The sequence below is a fragment of the Schistocerca americana genome, chromosome 8, assembly GCF_021461395.2.
Source record: "Schistocerca americana isolate TAMUIC-IGC-003095 chromosome 8, iqSchAmer2.1, whole genome shotgun sequence".
NCBI classification, from domain to species: domain Eukaryota; kingdom Metazoa; phylum Arthropoda; class Insecta; order Orthoptera; family Acrididae; genus Schistocerca; species Schistocerca americana.
Genome location: NC_060126.1, coordinates 487,076,373 through 487,099,690, shown reverse-complemented (window position 1 = coordinate 487,099,690; position 23,318 = coordinate 487,076,373). Strand labels below are relative to the sequence as shown.

General features: G+C 40.3%; 1 protein-coding gene across 5 annotated transcripts in view; it reads right to left on the bottom strand.

Moving 5' to 3' along the window:
• Positions 1–23,318, bottom strand: part of LOC124625819 (2-oxoglutarate dehydrogenase, mitochondrial-like) — a 135,117-nt gene that overhangs the window by 52,883 nt on the left and 58,916 nt on the right. For all 5 annotated transcript variants that reach the window (XM_047149282.1, XM_047149281.1, XM_047149284.1 and 2 more), the window contains 5 exons: positions 20,225–20,453; positions 14,702–14,852; positions 12,831–12,958; positions 12,337–12,515; positions 2,717–2,839 (listed from right to left, as the gene is read on the bottom strand). In XM_047149282.1, coding sequence (XP_047005238.1) covers positions 2,717–2,839; positions 12,337–12,515; positions 12,831–12,958; positions 14,702–14,852; positions 20,225–20,453 — 810 coding nt within the window. The remainder of the gene's footprint in view (positions 1–2,716; positions 2,840–12,336; positions 12,516–12,830; positions 12,959–14,701; positions 14,853–20,224; positions 20,454–23,318) is intronic.

The window sequence follows — 23,318 nt, the reverse complement described above, 5'->3', positions numbered from 1 at the left end:
TTAATTTGGTGATGGTTCTACATCAATGAATCATACTCAAGAATAGGTAAGCAACCTTGAGCACAAATCACAATTTCTAACGGTTTAACCTACACATCCAAGTTTTACACCTGTCTTCCCCACAGCTAAATTTATTTTGGCATCCCCTTTAAATCATATCGGACTAATACTTGCCAGATACTTAAGTTGTGAATGATTCCAGTGACTAATCACCTGCCAGATAATCAAACAATATTTTATCTATTCATTATTTATGCACTTGATGCTATGTATGTTCACAGGCAAATGCAAATCTTTACACTAGTTACTGATCATCTACAAGTCTTTCTGCCTTTCAAAACAAGTTTCTGAAGATGTCACCACAATGTACACAACTGCATAGCCTGCAAACAGCATCATAACACCACAGACTATCTGCACAGTCATTTTATACGTATTGTGAACAGAAGTGACCCTATGCCACATAGTACATTATCATTATCACTAAACATTATTATCATCTTATAATATCTTATAATAACTAGTTTCCTGGTCTACCATCTCATTTGTTATAATAATTTCTTCCAAACAATGTTGAAGTTTACCTTTACAAGAGGGAAAGAGTATAATGTCTCTCTCTCTCTCTCTCACACACACACACACACACACACACACACACACACACACACAAAACATAGGTGGTTTAAATGTTAAAACATGATCCATTAAAATGTATTTCTTTTCATTTTTTTCCACTTTATGAATCTGAAAACTACAGCTACTGAACATAATTCCCTCAATGCTGCAAAGTCATACTGTTTTGATGAAATCTGATGGAAGCTGTGTCCTTTAAGTTATCCAGATCAAGGATTCCTATATCTGTAGAATTAAAGGTCAGACATCTTCACAAGGGCATTCAAGCTTAAAGAAGATGACAAAAGGAAAACTTTCAACAGGATCATAACAAATTAACAAACATGGATTGCATGTGAAAAATAAGCATAAATGCTATATACATTGTGTGTGGGCAGAATTAATTTGATATTTTTTCAACATGACATACGCTCCTGGAAATGGAAAAAAGAACACATTGACACCGGTGTGTCAGACCCACCATACTTGCTCCGGACACTGCGAGAGGGCTGTACAAGCAATGATCACACGCACGGAACAGTGGACACACCAGGAACCGCAGTGTTGGCCGTCGAATGGCAGCATTTGTGCACCGCCGCCGTCAGTGTCAGCCAGTTTGCCGTGGCATACGGAGCTCCATCGCAGTCTTTAACACTGGTAGCATGCCGCGACAGCGTGGACGTGAACCGTATGTGCAGTTGACGGACTTTGAGCGAGGGCGTATAGTGGGCATGCGGGAGGCCGGGTGGACGTACCGCCGAATTGCTCAACACGTGGGGCGTGAGGTCTCCACAGTACATCGATGTTGTCGCCAGTGGTCGGCGGAAGGTGCACGTGCCCGTCAACCTGGGACCGGACCGCAGCGAGGCACGGATGCACGCCAAGACCGTAGGATCCTACGCAGTGCCGTAGGGGATAGCACCGCCACTTCCCAGCAAATTAGGGACACTGTTGCTCCTGGGGTATCGGCGAGGACCATTCGCAACCGTCTCCATGAAGCTGGGCTACGGTCCCGCACACCGTTAGGCCGTCTTCCGCTCACGCCCCAACATCGTGCAGCCCGCCTCCAGTGGTGTCACGACAGGCGTGAATGGAGGGACGAATGGAGACGTGTCGTCTTCAGCGATGAGAGTCGCTTCTGCCTTGGTGCCAATGATGGTCGTATGCGTGTTTGGTGCCGTGCAGGTGAGCGCCACAATCAGGACTGCATACGACCGAGGCACACAGGGCCAACACCCGTGTGGGGAGCGATCTCCTACACTGGCCGTACACCACTGGTGATCGTCGAGGGGACACTGAATAGTGCACGGTACATCCAAACCGTCATCGAACCCATCGTTCTACCATTCCTAGACCGGCAAGGGAACTTGCTGTTCCAACAGGACAATGCACGTCCGCATGTATCCCGTGCCACCCAACGTGCTCTAGAAGGTGTAAGTCAACTACCCTGGCCAGCAAGATCTCCGGATCTGTCCCCCATTGAGCATGTTTGGGACTGGATGAAGCGTCGTCTCACGCGGTCTGCACGTCCAGCACGAACGCTGGTCCAACTGAGGCGCCAGGTGGAAATGGCATGGCAAGCCGTTCCACAGGACTACATCCAGCATCTCTATGATCGTCTCCATGGGAGAATAGCAGCCTGCATTGCTGCGAAAGATGGATATACACTGTACTAGTGCCGACATTGTGCATGCTCTGTTGCCTGTGTCTATGTGCCTGTGGTTCTGTCAGTGTGATCATGTGATGTATCTGACCCCAGGAATGTGTCAATAAAGTTTCCCCTTCCTGGGACAATGAATTGACGGTGTTCTTATTTCAATTTCCAGGAGTGTACATAAAACAAGAAACTTTGTTATGTTTCTGGGAGATACAAGATCTGAAACTGTTACCTACCTCAAAAACCTATTACAAGTTAAAGCAAAGGTAACGATGTTTGCGGTTATCACAAAAGAGAAACATTTAGCATGTAGAAAATTTAGAGTTGGTAATTGCATTACATATCCTCATATTTCTTTCATATCGAATTATATTCCAAATAATTCAACAATGATCGTATAAAACTATATTGTAGCTGTATAGCCTTGATAATTCTGGTTATACTTACAATCCAGTTGATATCGTGTAACTGTCGCACAGCAAACTCTTCACTCTCTGGTGGGAAATAGTCAGGGTCATCAGAAGACATCTGCAGGAATCTCTCTAGACGAGCACTAGAATGCTCAGGACCCTGAAAGAAATATAAAACATTTAATTAGATATGTTTCAACAGCACATAGATAAAAGTGAATGATTCTGGTTAAAACCCAAAAATACTTTAATCTTTGAGTTAAAATACAACAATAATTTCAAAATTGTATAACTTTTTACACACTTCATGTCTTCATGATTAGCCCCAGCTATTTTGAGAATTTTTTAAAAAAAAAAAAAAAAAAATTTCAAATGAACGCACTCCACAAAAAGATTGTTATTACTGATACATGCAATAAATTTCCTGACGTATTTATTCCCTTAACAGACCTGCATGAAAAACTTGGAGGAGGAGGAGGAGGAGGAGGATATTAGTGTTTAACGTCCCGTCGACAACGAGGTCATTAGAGACGGAGCGCAAGCTCGTGTTAGGGAAGGATGGGGAAGGAAATCGGCCGTGCCCTTTCAAAGGAACCATCCCGGCATTTGCCTGAAGCGATTTAGGGAAATCACGGAAAACCTAAATCAGGATGGCCGGAGACGGGATTGAACCGTCGTCCTCCCGAATGCGAGTCCAGTGTGCTAACCACTGCGTCACCTCGCTCGGTGAAAAACTTGTCTTATCAGTTACTGCATACTTTTTCCTGTCATGTGTACTTGCAGTTGTGCTCCTTAAATTTAATTTTGCTAACTAATACTTTGTAGATTCAGGAGGGGACAGTTTATCTGTGTTCTGTTTTTCCTTGTGTACATCTAATACTATTGCGCTGTCAGTCCATGGTGCTCCATACATTGTCGCACTCTATGTATGGGTACTTGTCCTGCTACAAATGAGCCCATTTTCTCTCTCAAGGTACTTGGCACAGTTATACGATCCTGCACAGTTGAGTGGACCAATATGTCTGCATACACTGGCATCAGTCACATAGGATTCCTGAGATCTCTCCAGAACCCATTTCTTCCATGTTCATTTACACCTAAACCTACACCTCTATCTACGTACTACTCTATAAATCACACTTAACTGCCTGGCAAAAGGTTCATCAAATCACTTTCACAATAATTCTCCATTATTCCACTCTTTAACAGTACATGGAAAAAATGAAGTTCTATATACTTCTGAGCAAGTAGGTCAGTATCAACGAAGTGTTTTTGCATTCTGAGAAGAAAGTTGGTGATTGAAATTGCATGAGAATATCTGGCCAAAATGAGAAACTTCTTTGTTTTAATGATGTCTACCCCCAAATCCTGTATCATATCCATGTCACTCTCTCCCCTGTTTCTCTATAATACAAAACCTGCTGCCCTTCTTTGGACTTTCTCGATGCGCTCTGCGAGCTGTGCTGGCTCATTTCACCATCAACAGCATTTTTTTTTATTATGATTTAGAAGCTGCTGGGCTCTGATATCACTATTTTCCAGCCCTTTGAAGATTTTTTGAGCACCTGTTAGTTATAAGACCCAAGCAAGTTTTTTTTTTTTAATTATATTCCATCCTGGAAGAAATTTTAGCTTCCTTCCTGTATTTCTCTTTTAGCGAAGCTTATTTCCTAGGGCATAAGAACTTACTGGAAACACTCTATAGGTGCCATCATGGCTAAACCATAACTTAACTTGTAGTATAATCCAGGCACTTATCTTCTTTGTTGTTGACAGCACTTACTAAGTTGCTGGGAGAATGTTCCATGTCTGTGCCTTCTCGCTGCATGGGCCTGGCTTGCTTACGACCATGTTAATGGCTCTCGAGCATTTCCTACTGTGGCTCGCTGTTCGTTTGCACTTGCACATCCTGGCTGTCTGGGCTCAAGCTGAGTATCTTATGCTATCTGATTTGCACTGAAAATGAAAGTTTGCTGTTGGCAAAAAGGCCTTTGATTAACTGGCTTTGCACAGAAGTTTTCCCTTTAATACAAATTGTAACCTTGTTCTAAGTTTACTGTACATCTTTTGATACTGAACTTTTGTGGGTCTGCCTAATGTTTTGGAGAGAATTATCTAGAACTGTTTAATTATTTTAATTGGGTAGTTTATGCAAAATCATTTAATTCAAAAATTTTAGAAGGCCAATACTGTTAAGGTCTTATGTCTTGAATTTGTTTGAGATGATTATTATTGCAATTGAATAGCTGTCTTTCTTACCATTTTGAATGCCTTCATATTTGTAATGTCAAATCAACTTTAATTTTCTTAACTGTTTTTCAAAGGGGACCTGTTATTATCCAAAGAATAATTATGTTGTTTTTGTTCAAGGATAAATTATGTTAGTTGAAGAGGTCTAGTCCTCCTATGACATTTCCCTGATCCTGGTAATTCACGATTTCACTCTGTAGACCCTATCTGGTAAGGATTCCACACTGTGCAGCTTTCACCAAAAGAGGATAAAAAACTAAGTTTAGGCAGTCTCTACTAGATCCGTTGCATCTTCTGAGTGTTCTGCTAAAATATGCAATCTTTGCTTTACCTTTTCCTCAACATTTTAGATGTATTGTCCTCAGTTTAAGTTGTTCGTAATTGTAATTCCTAGGTATTTGGTTGACTTTACAGCCTTTAAATTCGATTGATTTATTGTGTAACAGAAGTTTAATTGATTCTTTTCAGTGCTCATGTGGATGGCCTCACACTTCTCATTACTGGGTCAACTGCCAACTTTGTACCATACAGGCATCTTTTTTAAATTGTTTTGCAATTTGTTTTGATCTTCGGATGACTTTACTAGACGATAAATGACAACATCATCTGCAAACAATCTAAGACGGCTGCTTTTACTGTCTCCTAAATTGTTTATAAAGATAAGGAACAGCAGAGAACCTGTAACACTATCTTGGGGAACAACAGAAATCAATTCGGTTTTACTTTATGACTTTCGGTCAATTACTACGAACTGCAACCTGCCCGACGAAATCATGAATCCACTCGCACCCAATCTGCTTCCAAGTTACTTTTGAGGTATGGTGTTGAAAGCCTTCTGGAAATCTACAAATAAATACAGTATAAACTTGAAATCTCTTGTCGATAGCACTCAATACTTTGTGTGAGTGAAGAGCTAGTTGTGTTTCATGAGAATGATGTTTTCTAAATCCATGTTGACTGTGTCAATAGACCATTGTCTTCTAGGTAATTCATAATGTTCAATCACAATACGTTTCAAAATCCTGCTGCATATCGCTGTTAATGATATTGTCCTGTGAATTAGTGGATTACTCCTATTGCCTTTCTCGAATATATTGGTGTGATCTGTGCAACTTTTCAATCTTTTGACATGGATCTTTCATTGAGTGAGCACTTGTATATGATAAGTATGCAGCTACTGCATCAGCTTACTCTGAAAGGAACCTAACTGGTACAAAGCTATTGTTAAGTGATTTAAGTTGCTTCTCTACTCTGAGGATATCTGCTTCTAAGTTCCTCATGTTGGAAGCTGTTTTCGATTTGAATTCTGGAATATTTACTTCATCTTGTTCGGTGAAGGAATTTCAGAGGGCTGTGTTTAGCAACTCTGCTTTAGCAACACTGTCATCAATATTATTTTCATTACTATCGTGCACAGAAGGCACTTGATTGTGTTTTGCAGCTAGCACACTTTACATACAACCAAAATATCTCTGGATTTTCCTTCAGGTTTTGAAACAAAGTTTCACGCTCCTGTAAAAGATCGTTAATCTTGGAAAATTTGGCACTTTTTTTGCTGTTTCTGCAACAGTATTCTGACCTGTTTTGCGTACCATGGAATGTTTGCATGACAGTCATGGTATCCTGACCAACATAAGCAACAACATCGTGGAATAATGAACTGCAGTCTAAATAGACGATGATCCTGCTGCTGTCGAAATACAACATACGCTGGAAGTCACTTCTCACTAACACAATTGTCTCCGAAACAACCAACATTCAATGCAATGTCTCAACTTTGCACAGTTGTACTGAAATGGAAATCATTTGCAGATCGAAGTATGTGGTGCATTTTATGCCAATTTTACATTTTTCATGATGTCGGAATTTTGATAGCTAACATTGTATGACACATTTCAAGCATGCAGCATTAATGAAAAATCTACATTAAATACCAAAAAATTTTGACTGGGACTGATTAGAATATATTTACTAATTTAAACAAGCACTAATGGTCTTTTTTTTAAAAAAAAGAAATGGGGGCAATATGTCTCCAGATTCTTGTACAATTTACTTCCCTCAGATAGACTGCTGAGAGAGAAAATTCATGAAGACAAAAAAAGCAAAGAAAACTGCATTACCTCTGTGTGCCAATATTTGTGGAAAGCTATTTCAATTGTATAAAACACTATCTGCACTAACTGGGATGACAAATTTTTTTGGAAAGGTTAGTTAGAAGTTTATGTGCAAAAATTGGAGCAGAGAAAGACAAACTGTTCTTATTATTAACAGATTCTCTCCATAATCAAAAGTAAACTTATTTCTTAGAAGCAGTAATGTAGTGGGCTTTCCTGGTAATGGCAGAAATCACCTGTACCTGAGAAAATTGACATAACGCATTCTGTGAAAGCAAAATACTCAATTTCATCCTTCAACAAAAAACAAGGAATGACAATGCATATTTGAAAAAAAAATCATGTGTATGTTTGTTGCTGTTTGTAATGACGTGACTCCAGATACTGTGTGTAACTGTTTTCTAAATTCTGGCTGCAGTACACAACGATACACACATTTTAACTTTTTCTTCCATTTCAAAAGTATGGGTAACTATTCCTCCTACCCCTTTTCTTTCTACCTGAAAATTTCACAATTTGAAGGACGTCATTATCTGATGGAATGGATACACTTGTTTCTCTCAGATTATTTTTATCCTCTGACATTTTGTCACCTATTTGACCCTTGTTTATATTTTATGTACATCTATTGCTTCAGCTTGTCCAAACATTTACGCAGCTCACAATCACCCAGGGTGAAACCACCTATATGTATTATCACAAAAGTTTTCATGTATTCAGAATTGGTTAACAAACTGAATGACCAGGACCAAGTTACTGAAACTTCACTCAAGACTTCCCAAGAACTGCTTTGTTCCTCCCCGCATTTTGCCCATGTTACTGTATCAAACTGAGACCTTGTCACCTTCCTTCCTCCATCACACGATCTGTGTGCTCATTGCAGGCAAGTTCTGGGCTGTGCAGTTTACAATCACTGTTTACTAAAATTGCATGTCTCCTGCGTGAAATTTTACCCCAGACAGTCTCATTTAAAAGAGCACCCAGGTATCATCACAGAAAATGAGTTACAATCAAAACTTAAAGAACCCATTAGTCATAGCAGGTACCATAGTGTTTAATATAGGATATTCTTGGTTTGGCATCACAACTATTTTAGCATTATCTCGATCACCAAGTATCCAAGACCTTGCCAGCAACTTTTATTTTACGGTATCATAATATAAACTTCTTGTCTCCCTGGGGACCTACCCCCTCCCCCTCCCGGCCGCTTTCACTGCACAGAACCGGGAGGACACTCCCTCACCCCCCTCTCCTTCACACGCCTTCCGCATTCCTCATGCCAGACCCTCTTGTCACCGCCAACCACGACCCGCAAACATCGGTCGGCAGCCTCCTCGGGCAATCAACACCCGAATGCACCAAGCTGCATATTGCACATGCAAATGTCCAGTCTCTGCCAGCTCACTTCGACGAGTTCAAATATATATTTCAAACTGCTGATATACAGGTAATACTTTTGTCAGAGACTTGGCTCAAACCAAGTATTCCTACAACTTCCGTAAACCTAGATGGCTATATCTTTCTCAGGCACGACAGATGCAACAGACGAGGGGGCGGAGTAGGGGCCTACATACGCTCTGATTTGTCACCTACAGTACTACACACATCTGACAACAATGTAGATAAACAAGTGGAATATATGTTCATAGAGATCAAATCACTTAACAGAAAGTGCTTAATATGTGTCCTTTACAAACCTCCTAAAGTAGGTGGGTTCGCCTGCTTCGAAACTGCCCTCTCTAGTCTCGAATCGTCATATGAACATGTAATTGTAGCAGGTGACACTAGCATTAATTTTCTGTGCAATAGTCCTTCCACTGGGAAATTTAAGAGGAAGCTTTCTTCCTCAAATATGACGCTACTTCAGCTGGCACCTACTCATCACACAACTACCAGTCACACTTTCATAGATATATTCACAACGAAATCTCCGAACAGAATAATCCGCACCTCTCAAATATCTGCGCCTGGCATGTCTGCCCATGACATCATTTCCGTGACGTATTCACTAGAATGCCCTAGAAAGAAACAAAAACTGTCTACATACCGAGACCTCAAACGCATAAATTTGCCTGAACTCGAAACTGAGGCACAAGAAATAGTTTGGGGGATGACCTCTACTCCCCTCATGGACATAAACGACAGACTCCAGGATTTCACTAACAAAATTACTCAACTATATGACAAATATGCTCCAATAAAGACCAGAAAAGTAAAAAGGCAACCTGCACCTTGGCTGACTGATGAACTAAAACAGCTCATGAGTCTCAGAGATGCTGCACATCGAGCATACAAGATACACCCTACACCTGAAAATCATGCTGTATACAAGCAGAAATGAAACAAAGTCGTCAGTCAAGCGGTGAGAAACGCTAAGCTCAGACATGCCCATACATTAGCTGACAATAGATGTAGACCAGCTATCCTGTGGAAAATTCTCTGTAGTCTCGGTTTAGGCAACAGAAAAGTTGCAGAAAACCCCATGGTCCCAGCTGTAGAACTAAACCGATTCTTCACATTACCTACAACCAAAATTGATCCGCAAAAAAAAAAAGAGAATCATTGATTACTTCATGGGGATGAACGACTATAGCAAAGAAAAATTCTATCTACAGCACGTCACCTGCAGTACTGTCAAGAAAGCCATAATGCGGATTAGATCAGCATCTACTGGACATGATGGTATCACTATCCAGATGGTAAAACTTATTATTGACCAACTACTGCCCTCTATAACAGACATTTTCAACGATTCATTAATCACAAGTGTTTTCCCTGAGGCCTGGAAACTGGGACAAATTAAGCCACTGCCTAAAAAGGACATCGCCACAGCACCCTCTGACTACCGCCCCATCTGCCTTCTTCCTGCACTATCAAAGGCCTTAGAATATATAGTTCATGACCAGCTCACCAACTACCTAACAACTAACAACCTACTAGACGAATACCAATCAGGTTTCCGTAAACATCGAAGCACAACATCCGCTCTGATAAAGGTGACAGATGACCTGAAACTTGCCATGGACAGACAAGAAGCGACCATCATTTGCTTCTTAGATTTCAGCAAAGCATTTGATACTGTCGACTTCGACATCTTACTAGCCAAACTTAGCGGTCTAAATTTCTCACCAAGCGCAGTGCAATGGTTTCGCTCATACATGACGTCTCATCAGCAACGCGTCCTGTCTGGGAATATAAAATCACAATGGCGTTCCCCAAGGCTCAGTATTAGGTCCTATACTCTTCTCTCTTTATGTCAATGACGTGTCATCGGTCCTGACCTATTGCAAATATCACATGTATGCTGATGACCTTCAGTTGTATCTAAGTGCGAAACCAAGCAATCTCAAGAAAGCTATTGAAAATTTCAATACTGACCTCGAAGCACTGTCAAAATGGGCACAGGACTTAGGTCTAAAACTAAACCCATCTAAAACCCAAGCGGTACTTGTTGCTCACTCTAAGCTCATTAGCCCAAAACATCGGGAATCTGTACCACCTCTTATCCTAAATGGAACAAATATTAACTTCTCTCCCTCAGCAAAGAGTTTGGGAGTAATAATAGATGAAAATCTAAATTGGACAGAGCACGTAACTGCAGTGTGCAAAAAAGCATCAGCATCCCTTCATGTCCTACAAAAATATAAAAAACTCTTCCCCTTCGATCTGAAAAAGAAATTAGTACAAACGCTTATATTCCCAATCATTGACTACAGCGATATTATCCTACAAGCCCTCTCTCAGGAAAATTCCTGACGTCTAGAACTGGTCACGAATGCCTGCATCCGATATATCTGTGACGTTCGACTTTTTGATCACATTTCACCAGCATATGCAAAATTGTCCTGGCTGCGTGCAGACAAACGCAGAGATTTCCATACACTCTGTCTCATCTACTGCCTTATAAATGTACACTGTCCCTCATATCTCTCCTCGTCCCTAACGCTCATGTCGGAACAACATGACATAAACACACATTCCCATTATAATAAAATCCTCTCCGTTCCACTCCATCGCTCAGTCACCTTCTCCAAGTCCTTTACAGTAGCGGGAACCCGACTCTGGAATAACCTCCCTCGTTATGTTAGAGAACTTAAAAACATGACCGGCTTAAAAAAAACAGTTAATGACGTATCTACTTAAGCAACAGTAATGCCTTCCTCTGTACATGAGTGCACTTCACCTCATTACTTCCCTCTTTCCCCCTCCTTAAATCTCCCATACCCAAAATTCGCTATACTAGTAAACATCTACTTTACATCTGCACAAAGCTTCATTACTATTGCCAATCTTTCTTATGTTTGTCATTATTATTATTATTATTATTATTTTTTTTTTTTACTGTTATTATTATTGCTTTCACCATAATCTGTATGTATAGCACCTGATGTCAAAACACTGCCAGCATTTACTTTATTAGGTCTTAGTCACTACTCTTTATTCATATTGTCACTAGAGTAAGCTAAATTTCTCATTTGAACTATGTTCATGATGTAACTCTGATGTGTGAAATGCTGCATGTGTGGAACACTGGTCCGATGTAAGAGATGGCCTGATGGCCCTAATCTGATCAGGTTAAATAAATAAATATAAACTTCTTGTCCTGTGCTTAAGTACTTAAATGTTCCTTCTTTCATCCCCCCCCCCCCCCCCTCATTTTGAACTATGTTATATCATTAACTTCCAGTACTTAGTCAAATAGTGGTAAGATTATTGCTACAGAGGGTAGCTTTGCCTTCAGATAGATGATAGGTATCCCACTGGGCAAAGAAACAAAGCTACATTTCCCTCAAACACAGCTGTTAAACACAGAAATGAGAGCCGTGTTTCAGCAAGCAAGGGCCCTGTAAAAACACCTTTGGCAGAGCAGGTTCCATTTTGTGACTAATTTATATTCCAAATACTCTAAATGCACAACATCAAGTCATTGAACAGTGCTGTACAGAAACTTTTGCCTCAAGTTCTATTTAGATGGTAACCAATTTGAAAGTATGAAAATATTCATTTGTTTACTATACATTTTTACACTTCGTAATCCAAGAGTGTCAATTAGTATGCTGAAGAAACACTTTAAAAAAAAATGTAGACTGACTCGCACAAAAGGGGAAGATAATACATCATAATTAAACAGAAGAAGCAATTGTGTAGTTCACCCAAGAAGCCACTAGACAAGGCTGTAGGCCAGAGAACATTTTACCCCTTCCAGAAAACATTTTTCTTTTTCTTTTTCTTTTTCAGTTCATTTCTGAAACTTATTTTTCTCAATTATCATTAAACAATAACTTATACATACCATCCCTTCAAGTCCATGGGGTAGCAACATCACCAGACCAGACTGCCGCACCCACTTGGCCTGGCCTGAAGATATAAACTGGTCGATGATGCATTGTGCTGTATTGTTGAAATCTCCAAATTGGGCTTCCCAGCAAACCAATGCATTTGGATTTGTCATAGAATATCCCAGTTCAAAGCCTGAAATTATGTATTTTATTATACAGGGCAAAGGCCAGTGAAGATGGAGGTTATAATAAAAGAACTAAATCTGTAATTATGCTACTACTGAACTTGAAATGAATCTACGCTGATTACATAGGAGCAGCATGCAAATTCTTTTCTCAATAACTGATGCTGTTCAATGAGTGACGTACAAATCTTTCAGGAGTTTTTTTTTTTTTTAACTATAGAGAAGATTAGGGTTACAAATTCCCACAGGATCATCATCATCATCATCATCATAAATGTTAGTCACACCAATCATTTGACATAAATTTAAAGTTATTAACTTACCCAACACTCCAAACTCCGACAAAGAGCTATTACAAACAATATAAGGACCCTGATCAGGGTAAATATGACACAGAGGTCTGTATGTAGCTTTATCAACTTTCTGGTGGTGAAGTACATGGTGTCTGTGACTGTAAAGTAAAAGAAAGGACAAAATGAATGAAAGGAACATCAATTTTATGGAGCGTATTGGTACTACTACTATCATTACTCTCATTACCACCACCACCACCACCACCACCACCACCACCACCACAACAACAACAAGTGGTAGAATTAAATCATCCGCATTTAAGGAAGTTCTTAGAGAGATACCTGAGAACTTAAGCAGAAAATCCTGGTAATATATGTTTGGAACATTCATTTACAATATGTTACCAATTTTTGAGGGAGATATACCAGGGGGACTCTAGCAGAACATTATGATGATAAATTTTTGGAATGTTCATTTACAATATGTTATTAATTTTGGAGACAGACAGCTGGGTGGAACATTCCAAAAATGTATTATTGGCAAACAAAGCTAAACACTCTAAAGATGCCTGGAAAGAGCAACTAAGAAAAAACATCTTTGCAGAATTGCAAAGATTACAACTCACATCCACATGAGGCAATTAACTAAAAAGAACATATCTTAAACTACGTGGATAATAAATCACATTTTTTAGATATTTTTGTACATTACTGGACATCTACCATTCTCTGACTTCATCTCCTACCAAGGGCACAAATATCAAGCATTTAAGGTCCTTTTGATGTTCCAGGTCAAGGCAGCCAACTATTTAGTATCAAAAGTCCAAACGAATAACAGCCTCTCCAACTGAAGGGTGGAATGACAATTTTCTAATGTGGAACAAGTATCTGTAACAATCCAGCTAAAGTCTGCATCTCATGAATTACACCAACACAACATCCTTGTTTCAATTTTCAAACAAAATTCAAGATAGACTGCAACAATATTAAGAGAAGGAAAGTTGCTACTCACCATATAGCAGAGAGACTGAGTCGCACATAGGCACAACAAAAAAAAGACACTCACAATTATAGCTTTCGGGCATTAAGGCCTTCGTCAACAATAGATACACACGCACCCCCATGCAAACACAACCCTCACGCACAACTTCAGTCTCAAGCAACTGCAACCACACTGCGAGCAGCAGCACCAGTGCATGATGGGAGTTGTGACTGGGTGGTGGTAAGGAGGAGGCTGGGGCAGATAGGGGGAGGGATAGTACTGTGGGGGTGGCGGACAGTGTGCTGCAGGTTAGACGGGGGGCAGGGAAGAGGTGGGGAGGGGGGACAGGGGGAGTAGCGGAAAAGGAGAAAAATAAAAGGGCTGATTGTGGTGGTGGAATGACGGCTGTGTAGTACTGGAATGGGAACAGGGAAGGGGCTGGACTAATGTCTGTCCGCCACCCCCATCATACTATCCCTCCCCTTCCCCGCCTCAACCTTCTCCTTACCCCAACCCAGTCGCCACTCACATCATGCACTGGTGCTGCTGCTCGCAGTGTTTTTTGAGTTGCCTGAGACTGCAGTTGTGTGTGTGAATTGCGTTTGTGTGAGTGCACATAAGCGCGCGTTTGTGTGTATGTTGTTCAGAAAGGCCTTAATGGCCGAAAGCTATAATTATGAGAGTTTTTCTGTTGTGCCTATCTGCGACTCAGCATATCCGCTATATAGTGAGTAGCTACTTTCCTTCTCCTAATATTGTTACATTCCAACCTCTCTTCATTTTGAAGTTCCCAATGTAACTATAGGTGGATGAAAAATAAATGCAGCAAACATTCCAAAAATCAATAAATCAGGACAAGGCGAATCCCATTTGCTTTCAGGATATATTTAACTGTAATGTCTGAGGTGAAGTTGCATACCTGAATGTGCCTCTCTCCACATCTTGTCCACTCAAGCGTACATGGATTCCTTCCTTCAGCAGTGAACCAAAAGCCATTGCTTCACCAAGAGCCCAGTCAACTGTTCTTGACTCCACCATTTCCATTCGTGCTTTCAATATACGTTCCAAACCTAAACAAAGCATAATAAATATTAATGCAATGATTACTATTTTGCCAACAGCAAAAATAAAAAGGCTGTGAAAACTACAAGACATACAGTAAACAGCATCAGTGGATAGAGCCTCTCCAAACTCTCATTTACAATATGTTATTAGTTTTGGAGCACCATTTGTGAAGCAGCAAATGTCGATATGTGCATACAATTCACTGAAGTCACTGCTGCTGTGGTATCCAGGAGAGCACAATGAAAGCAGCCTGCTTTGGAAAACTTCGATGGGTTGCCTATCAGCATGGGAGGTGCATGTTCATTCAAGGCAACAATACAGAGCAGTTGATTTGTCTACTTGTTCTGATACACCTGCCTACCAGTGGTGAGTTCTCCAACAAAACCACAGCACATATGACAAATCTAAACTTTTAGAAACTGAGGTACTTATTAATAACCCCATATATTTATTTGGTAAATTTGCATTTGATTACACATTTTGAGCTTATCATCCGTTACATCACTACAGTTAAATTAGTCACAGAACAAACTGAACACAAACTAGAAATCAGTCTTAAATCACATGCAAAATTGAATGAGTAAATTACTCAGGACCTGACAGAAGTTCAATGAGGCACATCACACTTTTGTTTCTTTCATTTAGATCGGAAAGTATAATGATTCTGCTTGCACACCAGGAGTAACATTAGCCAGCACAGACATCAATTCATATGGTGCGAGGAGCAAGGGGGTGGGGGCGTTCAAAGCTGAACACCCGTTGCTGAAAGAGGTGAGGCCTTGTAGTGTGAGTGCTGTCAACACTAACAGAGGAACGTATGGAGCCCAAGCATTGAACCTATATTACCGACAATAAGAATTTCTTTGCTGCATGTAAACTGATTGTGAATTGGGCATGTAGAAAATCCTCTGATGAATGAACTTTAACCACGTATGTTTTTTCTAAGTGTTTTGTACTTCAAGTAAGAAATGCACAAATGTACACGAACATTATAAAAAGACTGGAACACGAGCAATGACGTATGAACTTTTACAGTTGTAACTGAATCTAGAAAGGGAGTCTGTCACTGCCACACCATCATGTCTATAATGCACACATAGCAAGTATTGTGTGACACCATAGTGAGAACTGTTTGTTTATTGTTGTGCTATAATTTGCAGAAATAGTCCAAGGGACATGAAGTTAAGGATGGGGCTGCACCAAGGTTAATTTTAGAATGATAATGAACCATGGACCATGCCGTTGGTGGGGAGGCTTGCGTGCCTCAGCGATACAGATGGCAGTATCGTAGGTGCAACCACAAAGGAGGGGTATCTGTTGAGAGGCCAGACAAACATGTGGTTCCTGAAGAGGGGCAGCAGCCTTTTCAGTAGTTGCAGGGGCAACAGTCTGGATGATTGACTGATCTGGCCTTGTAACATTAACCAAAACGGCCTTGCTGTGCTGGTACTGCGAACAGCTGAAAGCAAGGGGAAACTACAGCCGTAATTTTTCCCGAGGAAATGCAGCTTTACTGTATGATTAAATGATGATGGCGTCCTCTTGGGTAAAATATTCCGGAGGTAAAATAGTCCCCCATTCGGATCACTGGGCGGGGACTACTCAAGAGGACGTCGTTATCAGAAGAAAGAAAACTGGCGTTCTACGGATCGGAGCGTGGAATGTCAGATCCCTTAATCGGGCAGGTAGGTTAGAAAATTTAAAAAGGGAAATGGATAGGTTAAAGTTAGATATAGTGGGAATTAGTGAAATTCGGTGGCAGGAGGAACAAGACTTTTGGTCAGGTGATTACAGGGTTATAAATACAAAATCAAATAGGGGTAATGCAGGAGTAGGTTTAATAATGAATAAAAAATAGGAGTGCGGGTTAGCTACTACAAACAGCATAGTGAACGCATTATTGTGGCCAAGATAGACACAAAGCCCATGCCTACTACAGTAGTACAAATTTATATGCCAACTAGCTCTGCAGATGATGAAGAAATAGATGAAATGTATGACGAGATGAAAGAAATTATTCAGGTAGTGAAGGGAGATAAAAATTTAATAGTCATGGGTGACTGGAATTCGTCAGTAGGAAAAGGGAGAGAAGGAAACATAGTAAGTGAATATGGATTGGGGGGAAGAAATGAAAGAGGAAGCCGCCTTGTAGAATTTTGCACAGAGCATGACAATCATAGCTAACAGTTGGTTCAAGAATCATAAAAGAAGGTTGTATACCTGGAAGAATCCTGGAGATACTAAAAGGTATCAGACAGATTATATAATGGTAAGACAGAGATTTAGGAACTAGGTTTTAAATTGTAAGACATTTCCAGGGGCAGATGTGGATTCTGACCACAATCTATTGGTTATGAACTGCAGATTGAAACTGAAGAAACTGCAAAAAGGTGGGAATTTAAGGAGATGGGACCTAGATAAACTGAAAGAACCAGAGGTTGTAGAGTGTTTCAGGGAGAGCATAAGGAAACAATTGACAGGAGTGGGGAAAGAAATACAGTAGAAGAAGAATGGGTAGCTCTGAGGGATGAAGTAGTGAAGGCAGCAGAGGATCAAGTAGGTAAAAAGACGAGGGCTAATAGAAATCCTTGGGTAACAGAAGAAATATTGAATTTAATTGATGAAAGGAGAAAATATAAAAATGCAGTAAATGAAGCAGGCAAAAAGGAATACAAACATCTCAAAAATGTGATCGACAGGAAGTGCAAAATGGCTAAGCAGGGATGGCTAGAGGACAAATGTAAGGATGTAGAGCTTTGTCTCACTAGGGGTAAGATAGGTACTGCCTACAGGAAAATTAAAGAGACCTTTGGAGAGAAGAGAACCACTTGTATGAATATCAAGAACTCAGATGGCAACCCAGTTCTAAGCAAAGAAGGGAAGGCAGAAAGGTGGAAGGAGTATATAGAGGGTTTATACAAGGGCGATGTGCTTGAGGGCAATATTATGGAAATGGAAGAGGATGTAGATGAAGACGAAATGGGAGATAAGATACTGCGTGAAGAGTTTGACAGAGCACTGAAAGACCCGAGTCGAAACAAGGCCCCGGGAGTAGACAACATTCCATTAGAACTACTGATGGCCTTGGGAGAGCCAGTCATGACAAAACTCTACCATCTGGTGAGCAAGATGTATGAGACAGGCGAAATACCCTCATATTTCAAGAAGAATATAATAATTCCAATCCCAAAGAAAGCAGGTGTTGACAGATGTGAAAATTACTGAACAGTCAGTTTAATAAGCCACAGCTGCAAAATACAAATATGAATTCTTTACAGACGAATGGAAAAACTAGTAGAAGCCGACCTCGGGGAAGATCAGTTTGGATTCCGTAGAAATGTTGGAACACGTGAGGCAATACTAACCTTACGACTTATCTTAGAAGAAAGATTAAGAAAAGGCAAACCTACGTTTCTAGCATTTGTAGACTTAGAGAAAGCTTTTGACAATGTTAACTGGCATACTATCTTTCAAATTCTGAAGGTGGCAGGGGTAAAATACAGGGAGCGAAAGTCTATTTACAATTTGTACAGAAACCAGATGGCAGTTATAAGAGTCGAGGGGCATGAAAGGGAAGCAGTGGTTGGGAAAGGAGTGAGACAGGGTTGTAGCCTCTCCCCGATGTTATTCAATCTGTATATTGAGCAAGCAGTAAAGGAAACAAAAAAAAAAAAAATTCAGAGTAGGTATTAAAATTCATGGAGAAGAAGTAAAAACTTTGAGGTTCGCCGATGACATTGTAATTCTGTCAGAGACAGCAAAGGACTTGGAAGAGCAGTTGAACGGAATGGACAGTGTCTTGAAAGGAGGATATAAGATGAACATCAACAAAAGCAAAACGAGGATAATGGAATGTAGTCAAATTAAATCGGGTGATGCTGAGGGGATTAGATTAGGAAATAACACACTTAAAGTAGTAAAGGAGTTTTGTTATTTAGGGAGTAAAATAACTGATGATGGTCGAAGTAGAGAGGATATAACATGTAGACTGGCAATGGCAAGGAAATCGTTTCTGAAGAAGAGAAATTTGTTAACGTCGAGTATAGATTTAAGTATCAGGAAGTCGTTTCTGAAAGTATTTGTATGGAGTGTAGCCATGTATGGAAGTGAAACATGGACGATAACTAGTTTGGACAAGAAGAGAATAGAAGCTTTCGAAATGTGGTGCTACAGAAGAATGCTGAAGATAAGGTGGGTAGATCACGCAACTAATGAGGTGGTATTGAATAGGATTGGGGAGAAGAGAAGTTTGTGGCACAACTTGACTTGAAGAAGGGATCGGTTGGTAGGACATGTTTTGAGGCATCAAGGGATCACAAATTTAGCATTGGAGGGTAGCGTGGAGGGTAAAAATCGTAGAGGGAGACCAAGAGATGAATACACTAAGCAGATTCAGAAGGATGTAGGTTGCAGTAGGTACTGGGAGATGAAGAAGCTTGCACAGGATAGAGCAGCATGGAGAGCTGCATCAAACCAGTCTCAGGACTGAAGACCGCAACAACAACAATGTTAATTAGGTGTCTCCAGGACAACTTCCACACAATACCAGATTGTACGAAAGATTAATATGAGACTTAAGTGTGGCTTTAAGTAATGAGCCGGTTGTCTTCTAAAATCTGTCAACTAGTGAGGAATTTTGCAAAGTAGACATGCTTTAACAAACACAGCCCCAACTAACCACGAAAAATCACTACAGGCATCAAAAAGTCTTTTCTTATTTTGAACTATTACAACAGTCTATCACCATCATACTTGTGCTCTCAGTCAAATAATCCATGTTTAAAAGTTGAACCAATATGTTCAACTTCTTGTTAAGCTGCCCATCGAACATTTAACATTTCCATTAAATGATGAGTGGTCTTCCTTTTAATAACAGCATTGTATCAAAAGCAGAATTAATTTGAGAATACTATAAAATTTTGTGACCAAACTTTTGATCAGTACACCTTCCAGACAAAAACTTTTAGTACTGCTACTACCCCCCCCCCCCCCTCCAAACACACACAGAGCACAGTTGTCCTAACCTTTGGAACTATTAGTTCCTTCCTCAAGAAAGAAAAAGTGATATCTTGGGCAATGTTATACACGAAGGGCACATCATTCAGACCCAGAATGAAAGGGAGCAAATTACTGGTCCGTCTCATCCCTCATCCTATAGTCACAGTGATCCACCCTCCCATCAATTTTTTCCAACCTATCCCTCTTTCCTCTTCAAGTAGTACCTAACATTTGTGAAAGGTAGGATAATTTTTTCAACTCTGGCCTTGCTAAAACCATCTCAGCTATTTCCTCAAGGTAACATCTTGAGAAAGAGAGAGAGAGAAAGAGAGAGAGAGAGAGAGAGAGAGAGAGAGTTATTGAATAATTTAATACAAACCTCTATGTATTTCAAATTCTGCAGCATTTGGTGGTGGTGATGACATTTTCTTGCCAATGTGAACCAGGGTGTCCTCCTTGACACCAGTTGGAGATACTTTCAGTGGATCTTTGCCTTCAAAGAAACCAGACCATGGAGAATCAAGCCAGTCCTTATACTTTATGTGTGTCTCTTTTCTCGCATTTTCCAAAGCATCTTCACATATTTTTTCATATTTGTCACGAACATCCTGGAAATAAAGTTTACCTTGTTTCACGTAAATACCATGATAATCTTGTAATATCTTTTGTGTCTGTTTACTCTTTAAAGCCAATGGTTGTCATCTGTTGAATCTTTATCCAGGAATTTCACAGTGCAGTAGTGTAGCAGCTAACAATGTAATAGAACTGGACAGATTGAAAGAATCTACTCACCAAGCAGTGGCAGGAGAAATTGCATACAAAAGTTAAGGAAATGTGCAACCTTCTGGAGCCAGTGGCCCCTTCTTCTGACAGATAGGTTGAAGGGGAAGGAAGAAGGATGAAGGGAAGAGACTGGTAAGGTTTATGGAATGAGGAGTGTTCAGAAAAGTTGGCCTGAATCCTGCGTCAGGTTGGATTTAGTGGATGGGATGAGAAGGAAAGACTGATTGTTGGATGTCGCACAGAATGAGATTTGAAAACATAAGGGTAATAAGCAAGACAGAGGTTACTGACAAAACATTGTACACAGTGATAGTCCCAGTAATTCTGAACAAAAAATGTTATACGAACATAGGTCCACAAATGCTTCGTTAGGGAGGTATGGGTATTGAAAGGAACTTCAATTCTGCAAAATTGATGTGCACAACGTGAACGTATATGCAATACAACTGGACTGTAATGTGATTTTCTTGAAAACAATGTTACAGAGAAGTACAGTTATGTTACACAATTTTACATAATGTTTATTTACTTTGCATTTAGGACATAATGCATTACAACATGCATGTTGCATGTATTCAGTTGAAAAAGATGTACCACATCTTTTGCAAATGGCTTTAACACTTATCGTACAGATGTTGTAAAGTTCACAGAACAGGTTTGAATATCCCACCATGAACGTCAATGTTGTGTTGCTTCTTCAGTTGCCTGTGGTTGGTTCCTAATCAATTCAGCAGCGTCCATGATGCGACGAAGCAGTTCATCTTGTGTATTTACCTTCACTTTGTGCACTTCTGATTTCATCCAACGCCACAAAACAAATCTAAAGATATAAGGTCAGGTGATCTTGGAGGCCAGTTAATAGCACTGCCATGGCCAATCCAGCGATTAGGGTGGGTGCGTTTGAGATGGTCCCTCACACGTAAGGTAACATGTGGAGGGGCACTGTCACGTTGAAAGTACATTCCGGTTCGCTTGGCTAAAGGAACGTCTTCCAATTGTTCCACAAACGAATTTTCCAAAAAACGTGAGTATCTCTCTCCCAATTGCTGATTGATAACAAATGGACCTACCAAAATGTTACCGATCATGCTGCACCAAACATTTATCGCAAAATGAACTTGGAAATTGATATCCACTGATGCTTGTGTATTTTCCCGTGACCCTCAATGATTATTGTGTGTGTTGTTTATTCCACGTCGTGAAAACTGGGCTTTGTCAGTGAATAGTATATATGGAAGCAAATGACTTATCAATTATCCAGTGACAGGAGTTGAAGTCATTGGACATTGTCGCCAACATAGACATTTTGGACATGCTGTATGCGAAATGGATACAGGTTTTCCGCATGTAATGTTTCCCATATACGTGTGGACATGCACGCTTGGACAAAAAATGTCTGTTGCATGCAAAGTGATAAACAGTTTCGTAAACACCCTGTGATCAGGTAATCATCAACTCAGAAAGTGTCTGTGGTATTCCTCTCTTGCAGTGGTAGCACTACCTCCGCAGAAGCCGTAAACATACACCATATCTGCATATTCCCCACTACTCTAAATGTGTGGCATTGTTAGCAGTGCTTGTACAAACACAGTGAACACCATACACTACACAGCTAACTGATCCATCGCTGGTACACTACACAATGCGGCTAACACGGTACAATTGCAGAAACAATGGGTGATTGTACTATGTATGTCACATAAAATGTGGTAGGTTGCATAGCGTAAACATGGCATGTACCCGTGCACTGTTTGCAAGAAAATCATGTTATGGTCCAATTGTATTGGGTATACGTTCATACTGTGCAATCAATTTTGCAAATTAAAGTTCCTTTCAATACCCATACCAATGTTCATACATCATTTTTTCTTCAGAATTACTTATACTATTACTGTTTAAAATATTGACCTTTCCTCCCCAAACACCCTGTATAGCAGACATGTTAGACATGGGAGGTGGGGGGGGGGGGGGGGGGAGTGTAAAAAAGACAAGACAGAAAATAAAAGATATAGAAAACTAAAAGGTAGTGAAGAAAGGAATAGTGACTAAAAGAAAATTTTGAGATCTAAGGTTTAATGTAAATTAAGGCCAGGTGGCTGGCAACCAAGGGCGTGTTGTAATGCCAGTTCTCACATATGAGATACTGAGAAACTGATGTCAGGCAGGAGAATCCAGATAGCACAAGAGGTAAAACAGACACCAAGATCATGACTCATGTTGCTGAGCATGTTCTGTAACAGGACAATGTGTGCTGTCAGTATACCCCCTTTTCTAAGTCCATTCATCATAACTAATGACTTGGTGCTTGTTATACCAATGTGTAAGTCTGAACAGTGTTTCAATTTACTGGTACACAGCATCACGTCTCACAGATAGCTCTCCTTTTTGATTGTATATGTTTTGCCAGTTACTGCGCTGGTACAGGTGGCAGTAGGAGGGTGCATAGGGCAAGTCTTACAGCATGAGTAATCATAGGGACTAGAGCCATAGGGTAAGGAAATGGGTGCAGGAGCAGCATAGAGTCTGACCAGGATACTGTGGAGATGGGGAGGGGGTAGGCGTAGTGGTGGTGAAGCTATTGTAGGTGTGGTGGGAGGAAAAAAAAGTCAGGACAGAATGGACCCCACTTCAGGGTGTGATTTCAGTAGTTTTTTGGATGGATCAGCAGTACTAGGATTGGATATGATGTC